Here is a 14,993-nt window from a genome sequence, read left to right as displayed (position 1 = left end):
TCACCCCATCTCTCATAACAACACATTAGTATAAAGCAACTGATTGGGATAGTGTAACTGTGAACTAATAGGCCTGTAAAACTATATTCTAGCTCATAATTCTACAGCTACCCCTTCTCCCCCATCCATGTGGTTACTCTGCTGTGGCACTTTGTGACTTAGCCAGAGGTAGGGGGAGTAAGGAAGCAGCTGTCCTCTGATAAGACCTGAGGCTGCCATGTTTTTGGATAAGGCACTTATCCACTTCCTCCTTCTAGGGCTTTGGGCAGCCTCATTCAGTCATATTGAGAGATTCTATTGCAACAGCTTCCTCACTCCTTCTCCATCTTAAGCTAAGTCATAGTGTAGCTATAGCAGTGCAGCCAGTGCTGGGGAAAGGTCTTGGCTTAAGGGGCAAGGAGATGGAGAAAAGGTGGAGTCAGTACAGGGCATTATGGATCACAGGCTTTGGGATTATGCAGCACTTGTTCAGTTGGAAGCAGGCCTTCACTCCTTGGGTGACAGAACTTTTGTCCTACTAACAAGACTTGATTCTTGGGCTGGGGATGTGGCTCAAGCGGTAATGCGCTCGCCTGACATGTGCGGGGTGCTGGGTTTGATTCTCAGCACCACATAAAAATAAATAAAGATGTTGTGTCCGCCGAAAACTGAAAAATAAATATTAAAAAAGACTTGATTTTATTGGGGTTCATTGCCTAGAGGAAGCCTCCCTGACTCTTCAGGCTGGCACCCTAGGCTCACACACATGGGCACAGCACTGACACACTGGTTAGGTGTGGTTTGTTCCCTGGATTGTGTACATGAGTCCCACAGGTTCCTTTCTGTAGCTCCAGGGCCTAGCCAAGAGCCTGTCATGTAGTAGATCTTGCTGCAACACTGAACAGAAGCATGCACTGAGGGCGGAAGATGAAAACATAGGTTGACAAGTGGAAAGTTTTGAGCGGAAAGGCAGTCATTTTTTATGGAAGAGGATGGGAAGATCAAGAGTGCCAGTCTTACTGGCATTGCATGCCTTGCCAAAAGGCAGGTTCTCAGGAAGGCAATTTGAGAGGTCTGCTAGGAGTAAAGGAAAATCCATAGCCACATCTTCCTTTTTTTTTTTTTTTTTTTTAAACAAACACTCTACTGACTAAGCTATATTCTTAGCCCTGATCTGTAATCTTTTTTAAAAAATATTTTATTTATTTATTTATTTATTTATTTGAGAGGAGAGAGAGAGAGAATTTTTTAATATTTATTTTTTTAGTTTTCGGCAGACACAACATCTTTGTTTGTATGTGGTGCTAAGGATCGAACCCTGGCCACATGCATGCCAGGCGAGCGCGCTACCACTTGAGCCATATCCCCAGCCCTAAATATTTTATTTACATTTTAGTTTTCGGCAGACACAACATCTTTGTTTGTATGTGGTGCTGAGGATCGAACCGGGCCACACCCATGCCAGGCGAGTGTGATACCGCTAGAGCCACATTCCCAGCCCCAGCCACATCTTCCTTTTGATCTATATTTTCTGATCAAACTCAGCCACCCTGTGCCATCCTGAAGTCCCTTCAGCTCCTCCCTTCCTCTTGTACTTCATCTCAGCACACAGCTAAAAATCCTGTCCCTGACTAGGCTAAAAGATCCTTGAACTTTAGTCAGGGCCTTCTTCATTGATGAATTCCCAGTGTCAAATTACAAGGCATGCAATTTGTTAGAATGAATACTTAACCCAGTCTTTTTTTTTTTTTTTTTTTTTTTTTTTTTTTAGTTGTAGATGAACACGATACCTTTACTTGTTTATTTTCAGGTAGTGCTGAAGATTAAATCCAGTGCCAGGTTTGAACTCAGTGCCTCCCATGTGCTAGGCAAACGCTCTACCATTGAGCCACAACCCCAGCCCTTCACCCAGTGTTTTTTTTATCCCCACCCTCCCACTGTCCTCAACTGAGTGGTTACTGTATTACTGGTGTATTCTGTGTAGCCCAATACTAACTCACTTTCATTCAAGTTTTCAAATGTACTTATTCTGTTCAAGGCTCTGAGTTGATAAGGTATATAAAGATAACCTTCAAGATCCTACATTTAATCTAGAGGGAGTTAAGATATTGAACACATATAACTACTGCAGAGGGATAACAAGTATGTCTCATTAGGAAAAGAATGTTTCTCACAACAATCCTATAAAATAGGAACTATTACGACAATTTTATAAACACAAAATCTATGACACAAGGGAGTTTTAAGTGAATTGTCAAATTTTTCAAAGTGAATGGGTAACAAAACTAGGATTCAAACACAGGTTTGAATTGATATTCCAGCATAAGGAATGACATAAGAAAAGGGAGAAGGAACACAGAGGTCAATTACAAGAAAGGAAGGGCAAGTAATGGATTCTGGACAGAATGCTTAATAGTGTAGACTTGGGCATGAGGATGGAAAGGAGGAGGAGCTCAAATCACTGGAGGTCCTCTAATGCCTATTAGATTTGCAGGGGATGGAGAACATAAGATCTTTTCAGTCAGGGAAATAAGAGATCCAATGATCCATTTGCTCTAATTTGGAAGACTGTACTAGCTACCTGTGGAGAGAAAGAATTGGTGAAGGAAGGATTTAGTAGGAAGATCAGATGGGTAGGTGTTGAGAGCCACAGCCGAAGGGGCCCCAGCAAACTTTCAGACTGACAGCTGATGACTGGCTCACAGCGGCCCCAGCAACATCTAGCTGATTGGCTCCTCTGCGGTGATGCTCATTGGGCTGTTTCCCTGCCCTTTCAGGCCACGGAGCTGCTCATTGGGAGACTTTTTTGGCTCCGCCCACGCGACCCAGCCAATCAGCCTCAAGAGCAGGAGGATTGTGGGAGGTGGAGAGGCTGGTGGTTGAGAGAGTGGCTTGTGGGAAGCCGGTGGTGGCAGTTGGGCTCTGAGGGTTTTTCCTGAGGAGCAGTTTTGTTTGGTGTGTGTGGTTCTAAAAATAAAGTTAGTTTCTTTTGACAAGTGGCTCCTGAATTGTGCCCAGCCAGACTGCGGCATTTGGTGGCCCGTAGGGGAATGAACCCGCGACCGTGGCGGTACTTTGGAAGGATATTCTAACAGGACAATGGAAAGGTCCTGACCCAGTAATTGGAGTCGAGGGTCTGTTTGTGTGTTTCCACAGGGAGAACAGCAGCCGATTTGGATTCCAGAGAGATTAACTAAGGTCCTGACCCAGTGATTGCCTGGAGTCGGGGGTCTGTTTATGTGTTTCCACAGGGAGAACAGCAGCTGGTTTGGATTCCAGAGAGATTAACTAAAGCGATTTCTACAGACCAAAAAGAAGATGATTTGGCTCAAATCCATGACAGCTGATATCCAGAACTCCAGTTTGGTTATTCTTACATCTGCGACAGAACCAGAATGCTTTTTTCAATATCTATTTTATTATTGCCCTTTCCCATATCATGAAGTTCTATTTTGTTTTTTGAGCTCATACAGACCTAGGTTAATGTTTTGCTGATCAGTTCTATTTTTTTGACTATAGAGTTTTTAAACATTGCAATGGAGATTTCACCTGTAAAAAGTTATAAGGCCTTTACTATTATGTTATGTGTTGTATGTATTATGTGTGCACACTTGTTTTGTGTTATATGTTTGAATGTACGTATGTCCATATCATATATGATGAGCGCTCATGAAAAAATGGATCCAAATAATTTTTTTTTATTCACGTGATTTAAATGGTTTAATTTAAATTAGGTAAACAACTGTTGAAGATTGTTTTAATATGTGAACAAAAAAGGAGGTTAACAGATCTGTTTGTTTACTTTCACCTTTCCTTTTCATTATATTTAATAATTCTCTTCAAGATAATGTAAATTGTTAAGAAAATTGTTTTCTTTTAGTGCCTTCTGGAATGTTACATAATTTTTTCTTTAGCCATTTTTGCCAGAATTCCTATCTTCATCCCAGTGCCGGTGAAGTCAAAGATAAAACCAATCTACAGCTTCTGCAATAGCCATCACTGAACTGCTTGCAGAACTTGCCTGGACTATGTGTCACTTGTATGCATTGTGAACTATCTGTTGGTGCAGCGACTTGTGGTAGTGTTGGGGTATTTATGCTGATGGTGTCATCGGTGGTACAATTTTTCCAAAAGGAGCCGTCAATTGGCTTGGTGTATCTTCCTCCCTTCTGCTTGTCATGATCGTTCAGCTAAAATTTGGGGGCTAACAGAGGTGAGGCAAAGAACCTCACCCCCCCGCTGGTACTGCCGCACTCTGGCTGGGCACAAAATCACGAGCCACTCACAGCTTTGTAGATTCAAACAGCAATTCTTTATTCCCAAACTCACACCGACACTCTACAAAACATGTTCTGGGGAAATCCACGTTCTGGGGAAATCCAAGTTCTCTGCCCAAATACTCTCTGAATCCCGTGAGAACTCAATGGGAACTACAGGAGCGGGCACGCCTGAGGCAGCAGGATACGCCCTATTCCCAGCAGGGTACACCTTAAACCTGGAACCGCCCTAAACCCAAGGAGAGCCCTAAACCCTGATCCGCCCTAAACCTGGATCTGCCCTGAACCTGGATCTGCCCTGGTCCTTGAGCAAGGTCACTTTACATGCAATGTCACTGCAAAATGTCCAACGCAAGTTCATTTTACCACGAGTCCTTCCTCTAAGCAACATGGGGTACGCTGGCAAGGAAATTGTCATACCTACTTGGCTAATGGCTCTCAGCATGGTACAAAGACCTCTACATAGGTGTGGCTATATACTGGACTGGTAGTCAGTGACCGGTAAGATCCAATTACAATGGTACCAACCTAAGATAACGGGTAAGGACCATATGTACTATTGGACAATCTAAGGCAGGAACAGTCCCTAAGCCACATGCTTGCTTTTTAAACAGAGAGGGGGAGATGTTGAGAGCCACAGCCGAAGGGGCCCCAGCAAACTTTCAGACTGCAAGCTGATGATTGGCTCACAGCGGCCCCAGCAACATCTAGCTGATTGGCTCCCCTGCGGTGATGCTCATTGGAGATGCTCATTGAGCTGTTTCCCCGCCCTTTCAGACTACCAGCTAATGATTGGCTCACAGCGGCCCCAGCAACATCTAGCTGATTGGCTCCTCTGTGGTGATGCTCATTGGGCTGTTTCCCTGCCCTTTCAGGCCACGGAGCTGCTCATTAGGGGACTTTTTTGGCTCTGCCCACATGACCCAGCCAATCGGCCTCAAGAGCAGGAGGATTGTGGGAGGTGGAGAGGCTGGTGGTTGAGAGAGTAGCTTGTGGGAAGCCGGTGGTGGCAGTTGGGCTCTGAGGGTTTTTCCTGAGGAGCGGTTTTGTTTGGCGTGTGAGGTTCTAAAAATAAAGTTAGTTTCTTTTGACAAGTGGCTCCTGAATTGTGCCCAGCCAGACTGCTGCAGGTAGGGATTGCAATTCTGTTCTGGGTTATAGGTGATGAGGTCTGGACCAGGATACTGGTGGAAAGAATGAGAGTGATCAGAAATTAGACTCAATAGGTGGTTGCGGCTCAGCACGGTGGCATATGCCTATGCCTATATCTCCTAGCAGCAGGAGAGTTCAAATCCAGCTTCAGCAACTGTGAAGCACTAAGCAACTCAGTGGGACCCTGTCTCTAAATACAAAATAGGGGTGGGGATTTGGCTTAGTGGTTGAGTGCCCTGGAGTTCAATACCTGGCACCCCCCCCCCCCCACACACACACACAAAGCTGGTTGTGGTAGGGAGGTGTCAAAAGCAATTGAAAGTTTGGGTGTTTGGCTGGCTTGTTAGGACAGTGTTACCACTAATTTTGAAAACCCAAGGAGGATCAGATTTAGGAAAGTAGAGGAGTTGATTTTCAATATGGATTGTGTTCTTTTGGTGTCAGAGTTGGGTTGATCTCCCACCTAGGAGTGGGCAGAATGCTGACACCTTGTTCCCACTTCCCAACCTACCAGCCAGTCTTAGAATTCCTCAGTGAATTCAAAATTCTGTTAAGGTTTCATTTAGCTAGGAATTATTAAAATAACCTCAACTGCTTTCAATCATGTGCTTGCTTGGCACTGAGCAAGGTGATGTGGAGGTTGAAGAAACTTTTTTTTGGTAGTAATAGGGATTGAACCAGGGGCGCTTCATCACTGAGCTACAACTCCAGCCTTTTTTATTTTTTGAGACAGGGTTTTGCTCAAGCAGGCCTCAAATTTATAGTCCTCCTGTCTCAGCCTCCCCAGTAGCTTGGACTACTAAAGGCATGTGCCACTGTGCCTTGTTTACAGAATTTTTTTCAAATCTTTTTTAATGTTCCCTTTTATAATCTTCAGTTAACAGTATTTTACTTTGCTCACCTCTTTCTTGAGCATATTTAAAAAAAAATGTTTACTATTACCCACCATAGTGGTGCACTATGGTGGGTAATAGCTCTTTGGAAAGCAGGAAGACTCTAAGTTTGAGATCAACCTAAGCAACTTAAAGAGACTCTGCCCCTAAATAGATAAATAGATAGAGAGATAGAAGAATCAGCCCGCCATCCCAGAGTTCACAATCTTACTAGGAAGCAGTAAACATAAAATCATTTTATGTTCATAAAAGAACCACAAGGATTCTGAAACACCAGTTAGTTTTAGGGAGGCCAGCCAGGAAAATGCTGTAATAATTCAGATTTGGGTTGATAAAGGTGACATGAGGATATTTCTGGCAAATAAAAATGGAAATAGTTGACAAGGCCTGACTTAGTCCTCAAGGGTATAGAAGAGGAGTCGAGGTGGTTGAGGCCTTATCAGAGCAAGGCAGCTGCACACACTTACACACCACACTTTATACAGGCCAGTTTGCCTCTTTTGCTTGTTACCTTCTTTGTTCTCAGAAATTTCCTTTTTTCTCTTTTCTTTTTTTACAGTACTGGGGATTGAACCAGGGGTGCTCTATCATTGAGCTACATCCCAGGATCTTGCTAAGTTGCTGAGGCTGGCCTAGAACTTGTGATCCTCTTGCCTTACCCTTCCCAATTAGCTGGGATTACACATATGTGCCCCTTTGTGATTTTTTGACATGGATGAGTAGGGTTTTGTCTCAGTAACAATTTGGGCTTGTTTTCTTAAACAAGTGGAAGGGCTCAAACATTGCAGTGGTATTAAAAAGGTTGAAAATGGTAATTCAAGCCCAGTTATACAGAACTTCAACAGGAGACCGAAGGCCAATCAGATGACTATTGTAATCCCACTGCCCTTAAATGAACCCCAAATTCTAAAAAGTTGGAAGTTCCATGTCAATTTAGTGGGCATCTCCACATTCTATGTATTCTACTATACAAAGATTATAGAGCTAAAATGAGGGAAAAAAAAAAAAAAGAAGAAAAGCCATGTGGCAAAGAGGGAGCAGAAGGTACACATTCCAAATTATCTACTTAAGACTAAGAAAAACCTCCTACTAGTCTTCTTCCCAGGGCTATCTTTCCCCTCTCCTTGGACAAACCTGAACTTTCAGAAACACAATTCCAAATACCTCAAATTGATTCACAAGAAACTATCCTTTGGGGCTGGAGTTGTGGCTCAGCAGTAGAGCGCTCGTCTAGCATGTACGAGGCCCTGGGTTCGATCCTCAGCACCACATAAAAATAAAAAAAAAAGAAACTATCCTTTAATATTTTCAAATAAGGTGTTATTTATAAACCAAAACTCCAACCATTCCCAACCTGATTAGATGGGGCAACAATCACGACAGACTCTACTAGTTTCCACAAATCATTGGTTTATTAGAAAGCTCCTTTCCCTCATTTTACAGCATATATAGCTCTATCATATGTGATAAAGTTAAATACAATCTGTTATGCTTGTAAGTAAGGATAGGTTATTTTGTTTTTCCTTTTTTTTTAGGTTTTTAAAATCACTATTCTGGAAGTTAAAGAAAACTGCCCCCAGGAAGGCAGAGAGGTGGCCAGAGTATGGCTCAATCTACAGGCTAAAGGGAAGCAGCACAAAAAATGTTAATACTGTATTATTTAAATATTTACATGGGCTGAAAGCAAAGAAAAATGAATCCCTTCACTTCAAACAGATGATTTCATTTTTCCAGTGCTAGCTATCCAAAAAGTGATACTTCTGAATCAGATGAGGAGCACTGAGGAGGCAAGAAGGGGTGTTCAGCCAAGAGTCTTTGTTTGTCTAGCACTTGCTTCTCATTAGCTCAAAGCCTTTTTCTTTTGGGAATTTGAGAAGAAAGGCAGGAGCAGAGTCTTGGCCCAGGTAAATATGGTTTGTTTTTTCTGTCAGGTGACCACTCAACAAATTCTAGCCACAGGAATTGGTAAGGAAATGCCAGAGGAAACTACTAACTACACCAAAGGAGATGGGACCTGCAATACAAGCAAGCACCTTTGGGTGTGTTAATTAGAGCTGAGAGCCTGGGTGAAAGGCAAGAAGAGGGAGAAATGGGGCTGAGGCGGCAATTCCTCTGGTCAGTGTCATGGGAGAGACCGAAATAGGAAACTGAGCTGGGTAGAAGGCCTGGAACTATGAAGCAAAAGGTATCTATAAATGTGTTCACCTCCCAACAAAAGGAGAAAACTGTCCCAACTCTATTACCCTCTGGTCTACTTCTACTTCAGTTTCTAGCCAACCCAAAAGGCACATTAAAAAAAAAAAAAAAAAAAAAAAAAAATTGTCAGAGGGGCTAAGTTCTAGGAAGGCAAATGGTCTACCTGGAATAAGGTACCCAGGGAAACCCAGGAATTCCCCCCAGATAATCAATGAATCTCATTGCTTCCAGAGAATCAAGCTGCATCTCACCCTTCCTCTGCAGGGTCTACCTGTTTCTCTGTGTAAAACAACAAAGAATACGAGGGAGACCATCACAACTGAGCATCCCTCTGACACCCGCAGCTGACTGCTGCCCATTAACTCAAAAATCCCAATGCTGGGGGCACCACTTAATGCAAATTACCTAACATTTTGTCCCAGCAAAAAATGTTTTGACATTTTTATAGTTCATAACTTCAAAAAATACATGAGCTTGATAAAATATACATGCTTAGTCATTTTTGTATCTAGCAGAAAACAAATACTTTATTTTTTTTTTTGTTTTCATTTTATAACCTTTAAAGTTTCTTAATTCAACTAGGGCAAACATATTTACACAAAGCCACCAGAACAAGGATCACTTAAAGAGCTGGATGTAAAAAATATTATTGCAGTATACTACAAATATGGAACCTTTTTATATGAGCTACAAAAAGCAGCATTTTACGTTTATAGAGTTCAGTGCAATTTTTACATTAAAAAATCCTATAAATTAAGAAGGAAACATCAACACAACAGAAGAAAATATACCCTTCAGACACATGAGCTCCTCTCTGGGGAAGCACACTGGCGACTATGTTCCGCATAGCTTCAATTCATGATAGGATCTTCTTTTCTGAGATATGCAGATGCCTTTTCTGGGATGAGGGATTTGAGTAGTGCCAAATGTGTGGCTGTTTGGGTGGGAAGTGGATCAAATGGCAGCCTGAGTTGCATCTGGTTCCACGTCAGACTCCCTTTCCACCTCACCTGGGATAACATGTCACTAGGGGATAGTCAAAGACACTGCCCAAAGGTACCCAGGGAAACTGGGAAAGTGCTCCAAGGTCTGGTGCTATAGGCAGCAAGCTGGATTCCACAGGATCTGGTAGATCTTTCACTGATCGCTTGGCCTTCCTTTGTGGCATTGAGAAGGCAGGACCAGATGGGCCCATGGCAAGTGCTTTGGTGACAACCCACCAGAGAGGAGGAAAATGTTTTAAAATTTATAGAAGGGAAGAGCACAGGATAAAAAGTAGAAGGAGTAGGGAACTATTTAAATTGGACATTTTGGAGACATTGCTGCAAAGGGTTGGGTAGCACTTACTGGTGTTTCCTAGCTTAGAAACACAGGAGAGGGAGGGACAAATAGAAAGGAGGAAGGGGGGCGGGTAAATCCCTGATAATAACCCAAAGCAAACCTCAAATCTAAACCCATCCCTGCAAGCCAAAACAATTCTTTGGCTGTCAGACACTGCCCATCCCAGCTTTTGCTTGCTGGTATTAATGGCTCAACACCCCCAAGGGAAGAATCCTGGGTCACCTTCCCTGGCCCTACATATACTCCCATCCCCCAATTCATGTGCCATGGCTGGGGGGGTGCTGCAGGTCCTGACCTGAGAAGATGGGGTGAAGTAGTGGGTGAAGATGGAGGGCAGTAGCAGCTGCTGCAGCAGGCCGTGGGGCAAGAAGGGTAGGGTAGAGGGCAGCATGTGGGACCGGGTGGAAGGTGAAGGGTCCAGGATGAATGGCTGAGGCAGGAATGATGTGGATGGGATGGCTAGCAAGAAAGGTGGCAGGGTGGCCAGGGATGATTGAGTGAGTGAGGTGGGACAAAGAAATTGGGGTCAGATGGGGCTGAGGAATATGATGCACTTGGGCAAGTGGCTGGGGATGAGGGTGGGGGTGAATGCCAATGGCGGCAGCAGCAGCAGCAGCATGATGTTGTAGGATGGCATGCTGAACAGTTGTGATGGAGGTGGCAGAGGCTGTGGCTGGCTGCTGAATGTGGATGGGCTGCAGGGCTGGAGTTGCTGGAGCCAGGGCTGCAGAGGCTGGAAAAGCCTTTACTTGCTTGGCCAGAAGCTGCTGCTGGATGTGTTGTTGTGCAGCCTGCTGGAGCTTGCTGTACTTCTCCATCTCCTCAGGTGTGAAGGTGATGGGCTGGCTCTCCAGGGGGGCCAGGGAAGCATCCTCAGCCCCATCTGTTGACTCAATACTAGGTTCCCCACTGGGAGGTGCATAACTGGGAAAGTGCTCAAGGTCTGGTGCTATAGGCAGCAAGCTGGATTCCACAGGACCTGGCTGACTGCCACTATCCAGGGACTCTAAGGTGTCCCCATCACTGGGGTCAGGGAGGTAGTTATGGGAGATGGTTGGGTCCCCAGAGTAGCAGTCAGAGTGTGCTGGGGTACCTAGTGGAGCCACAGCTTGATCAGCAGTAGCTTCTTCAGACTTTGGCTCTTCTGGGGGTGGGTCTGATAAAGGGCCAGCTGTTTCCTCTGAGGGGAACTGATGCCCAAAGGGTGCATCACTACTCCCTGAGGGCCCTTCTTCCGTCTCCGACTGTTCTTGTTCTTCCCCCCTTTCCAAGCCAGACTCTTCACATTTCTTGTTGTTAGGCTTTCGGGTAGCTGGGAGCTTCCCTATCAGTGGAAGAACAGGCTTATTGCCAAGAGAAGGGGGAAGCTTGGGCCCGAAGTAACCTTGTGGTGGGTCCTTGAGCTTGAGCCCAGCTTTACTGGAGGTGGCCTGCACCTCCTCACTCATACTGGGTTTCCTCTCCACTTTCCTAGACTGGATCTTCTCCAACAGCAGTTTGGCAGTGACAGAGTTCTTGTCTTCAGGGCTGCAGTCACTTTCTGACCCCCTTCCTGTGCCAGTGTTGCTGTTCTGGGAGGGTGGGCCTGTCCCTTTATTGTCATCTCCCCTGCCATCATCTTTTTTCCCAGGACCTTCACTCCGCCCTGATCGAAAATAGTGGGGGGACTGAGAGCGATAGATCTTTGAGCGAATGAAGTCCCGACGACCAGAACGCCTTTCCTCAGGACTCTCATGACCCCATGATCCCTTTCTGGAGCCTGATCTCTGGGAAGGGCTCCTGGTACTACGGCTGCGATCCCGGCTATAGCTCCGGCTCCGCTGCCAGCTATGGGCTGTGGTGCTGCGACTTCTCCTCTTGCTCCGACTGCGACTACAACTGCTGCTACGGCTGCGGTCCCGGGATCTTGAGCGCTCTCTGGTATGACTCCGAGAACGACTTCGAGACTGGCTGCAACTGAGGCTATAGTCATCATCAGAAGATGAATATTTGTGTCGTTTGGATCGGTGCTTGGAGCTGGCATAATCTGAGTCATCTGAGTCATGAGAGCGCTTAGAGTGTCTTCGTGATCGGTCACTATAATCACTATAACTGTCATCAGAGTAACTGTGCTGTCTACTATAGCAGCTCTGGTCTGAAGAAGCATCTGAACTACTTGTGTAAGAGCGTCTGGAAGAACGGTGTGAGGAATGGTGCCGGCCAGACCGTGAGCGGCTTCGGGAATGCTCACTGCCTGAGTCTTCCTCCTCCTCTTCCTCCTCCTCCTCCTCACTATACTGGGATGGAGACTTTGGGTGCTGCCTGCGTGATGAAGCATCATCACTATCCTCATCTCCACTACTGGGTCGGCTCCGATGGTTAGATCGGCTGCTCCGTTTGGTGCCAGCTCTCCGCTGGCAGGATGAAGCTGGTGGTTCACCTTTGTGTTTCCTCCCACCATGATCCTGGGAATTGCTACCACCCCCACCTTCATCTTTTTTGCTACTGCTCCCTTCTTCAGCAGGGAGGGATCTCCTCTGGGAGTCATCTTGGGCGCGTCGCCGTCTTCTTGGTGGTGCAGGGCTACCACTTCCAGGAGGTTCTGGCTTGGGTCCTCGTTCAGAATCTGCTGGGGCTGATGACTTATTCTTCTTTCGTTTTCGTTTCTTACGCTTCTTAGACTTCTCCCCAGACTCTGCCTTAGAGCTTTTCTCTTCTGTGTCAGCCTTGTGTTTCCGTTTGTGTTTGCTGGACTTTTTGTGTTTCTTTTTCTTTTTGTGTCGGTGGGACTTCCCAGATCGTTCTTTCTTGCTAGGAAGGCTTTTCCCTATATCTTCAGTCTCTGACCCATGGCTGCCCCCAGGCTCCTGTTTGTTCAGGCTGCTACAGGCAGGCCCTGAAGCAGGTACTTCCATTCTGCCTCCTGATGAATGTACTACATTCTCTCCCACTTCCTTGCTTTTATTTGGCTCACCAGGATCAAGGCCTTGGAGATGGTCCTTTGAGGATCCTCCCATATCCTTCGGTTTTTCTGTCCCTTTACCCCTGGCATCTTTGTTCCTTGAAAGTTTAAAGTCAAAGTATAAAGGGTTACAACTGTAGGAAATGGATGGTTCTGCCTTGGTGAAAATTAATAGTTCTGATGGCCACTGGAGGGCAGTGCTTTCATCTTTGCTCAAAACTGGGAAAAAGGGGCCAGTAGGATGTTTGGGTCCTTCCTGGCTTTCTTTCCCAGCTGGGGTGGCCTGACAGGTTTCTTTAGAAGGATTAGACTCACACATTTGGATCTCTGAAGACTTCTGACTTTGACTTTCTAAACTCTGCTCACTTATATCCCCTCCTGTGGTCTTTTTTGTGTCAGGTTTGCTTCCAGGCTCTGAGGGCTCAGTCACAGTGGCTTCCTTCAGCTGCTCAAAGACTTCACTAACTGCCTTTTCTGCTCCTTGGCTTGCTGTCACCTTAACACAGCCTTTAGGCTTGGGAGAATTACTTTTTTTGCTTTCTGGGGCATTCTTTGAGTGTGTAGTATTATCACCTTCCATTTGTTCACTGGCTCTCATAAAGAGTAAGAAGGGAAAATTAGGTTTTACTTTGCAGTGCGCTGGGGGAATATAGTGGTAATACTCTGGCTCTGTACCTCCAGTTCCTTCCTCTCGCTTCATCCTTTTTAACTTGGATAATGTTGAGGCAAGAGACCCTCCATCCTGAGGGTCTTCATCTTCTTTTTTACCATCAAGATTACCACTACCATCAGCATCTCCCACCTTTTGCAGTCCTTGGTCAGAACCCTTCTCATCAGATTTTGTTCCATCTTCAGAGGGCCCTTCCTCTGCATGATCCTTGAAAACAGATGCTATTGATTCAAGTTTAACAGGAGCCTTCTTGGCAAAGGAAAATGACACTCCCAATTTTTGCAATGGGGTCCCCAAATTATTCTTAAGGCCAAAGCTGATGCCTTGAGAGGATGACCCAGAAGCTTGTGCCAGTCCAGTGGGATTAGTGATCTGTACTGCAGTGAAGGGGCCTCCTTTATCTGTGGAGAATTCAGATCCCAAGCTACAAGTAGCAGTGGTACCTGTGCCACTGTTTGTAGTTGATTCATCCTTGTCTTCATCTCCACCTTCTTCATCTACAGCCACCGTGGTTGGTCTAAACATAGGACCACTTCCAGGTGCACTGCACAATGGTTTAAAAAAGTGAGAAAAAAACCAAAAACAGGTTTAAGGGTACATTTTATATACCTTATAACGTACTCATCTTTTATGTTCTACCATTCATCATAGGTAGGTCTCAAAGACACTAAGAGGTGGCCATTCTGTATCGCTGTGCTAATGAAGGAAGCTGCTCAGTGGAAGTTAAGCAACATCTCACTCTATTAACCAATCAACCTAAATTCCCAGGGCCAGCCAGTTACTGCTATTTTTTCTTAAGCTGTCTATATTACAAAAAAATAAGGCTTATCTCAAATACCCCATCATTACCGTCTTGTATAGTCTATCGCAACCTGCTTCTGATCATATTTATTACTATTATTATTCTATCCATTGGTATGCTAGGAAATGTACGGCTATATATAACTCTATCCACAAGGTTATCTTTCATTCAGCTAAAGAAAAAAAAAATAAATGCTAGGCATGGTGCCAAATACCTGTAATCCCAGAGACTCAGGAGGCTAATGCAAAAGAACTATAAGTTCAAGGCCAGTCTCAGCAACTTAGTAAAGCCCTAAGTATTGTACAAACACCCTATCTCAAAAAATAAAAAAATAAAAAGCTCAGTGGTAAGTTAATTGAATCCTCAGTACCAAAAAACAAAAGCAAAAACAAAAACAAATTTCTCAGATTTCATTTTTCAAAAAACGGGCATATTCTGTATTAAACATAGAAACTTCTACCATGATACTTCTACCATGGGTTGTTATGTCTGTTTTTGAAGCAAATAGCCTGTGTATATATCCTGGGCACTACAACCAAACATTTGCTTTGGTTTTATATATAATAATAGTACCTCCTCATCCATGGGGGAAGTTTCAAAACCCACATTGGATGCCTGAAATTCATGTGCATTACGCACATACGCTTTTTTAAAAAAATATCTTTTTAGTTGTAGATGGACACAATACCTTTATCTTATTTATTTTATGTGGTGCTGAGGATCAAACCCAGTACCTCACACA

The 14,993-nt window shown here is 44.6% G+C and overlaps 1 protein-coding gene across 5 annotated transcripts in view; it reads right to left on the bottom strand.

The window, feature by feature from the left end:
• Positions 1 to 7,679: 7,679 nt before the first annotated feature.
• The window catches only part of Gpatch8 (G-patch domain containing 8), a 90,914-nt gene continuing 83,600 nt past the window's right edge, over positions 7,680 to 14,993 (bottom strand). For all 5 annotated transcript variants that reach the window (XM_076869386.2, XM_076869389.2, XM_077110478.1 and 2 more), the window contains one exon: positions 7,680 to 13,993. In XM_076869386.2, the coding sequence (XP_076725501.2) occupies positions 10,096 to 13,993 (3,898 nt within the window). In that variant the 3' untranslated portion in view covers positions 7,680 to 10,095. The remainder of the gene's footprint in view (positions 13,994 to 14,993) is intronic.

Source organism: Callospermophilus lateralis, chromosome 11 (genome assembly GCF_048772815.1).
Source record: "Callospermophilus lateralis isolate mCalLat2 chromosome 11, mCalLat2.hap1, whole genome shotgun sequence".
Classification (NCBI taxonomy): Eukaryota; Metazoa; Chordata; class Mammalia; order Rodentia; family Sciuridae; genus Callospermophilus; species Callospermophilus lateralis.
The sequence above is the reverse complement of the archived record's forward strand: the minus strand, read 5'-3'. Positions and strand labels throughout refer to the sequence as shown.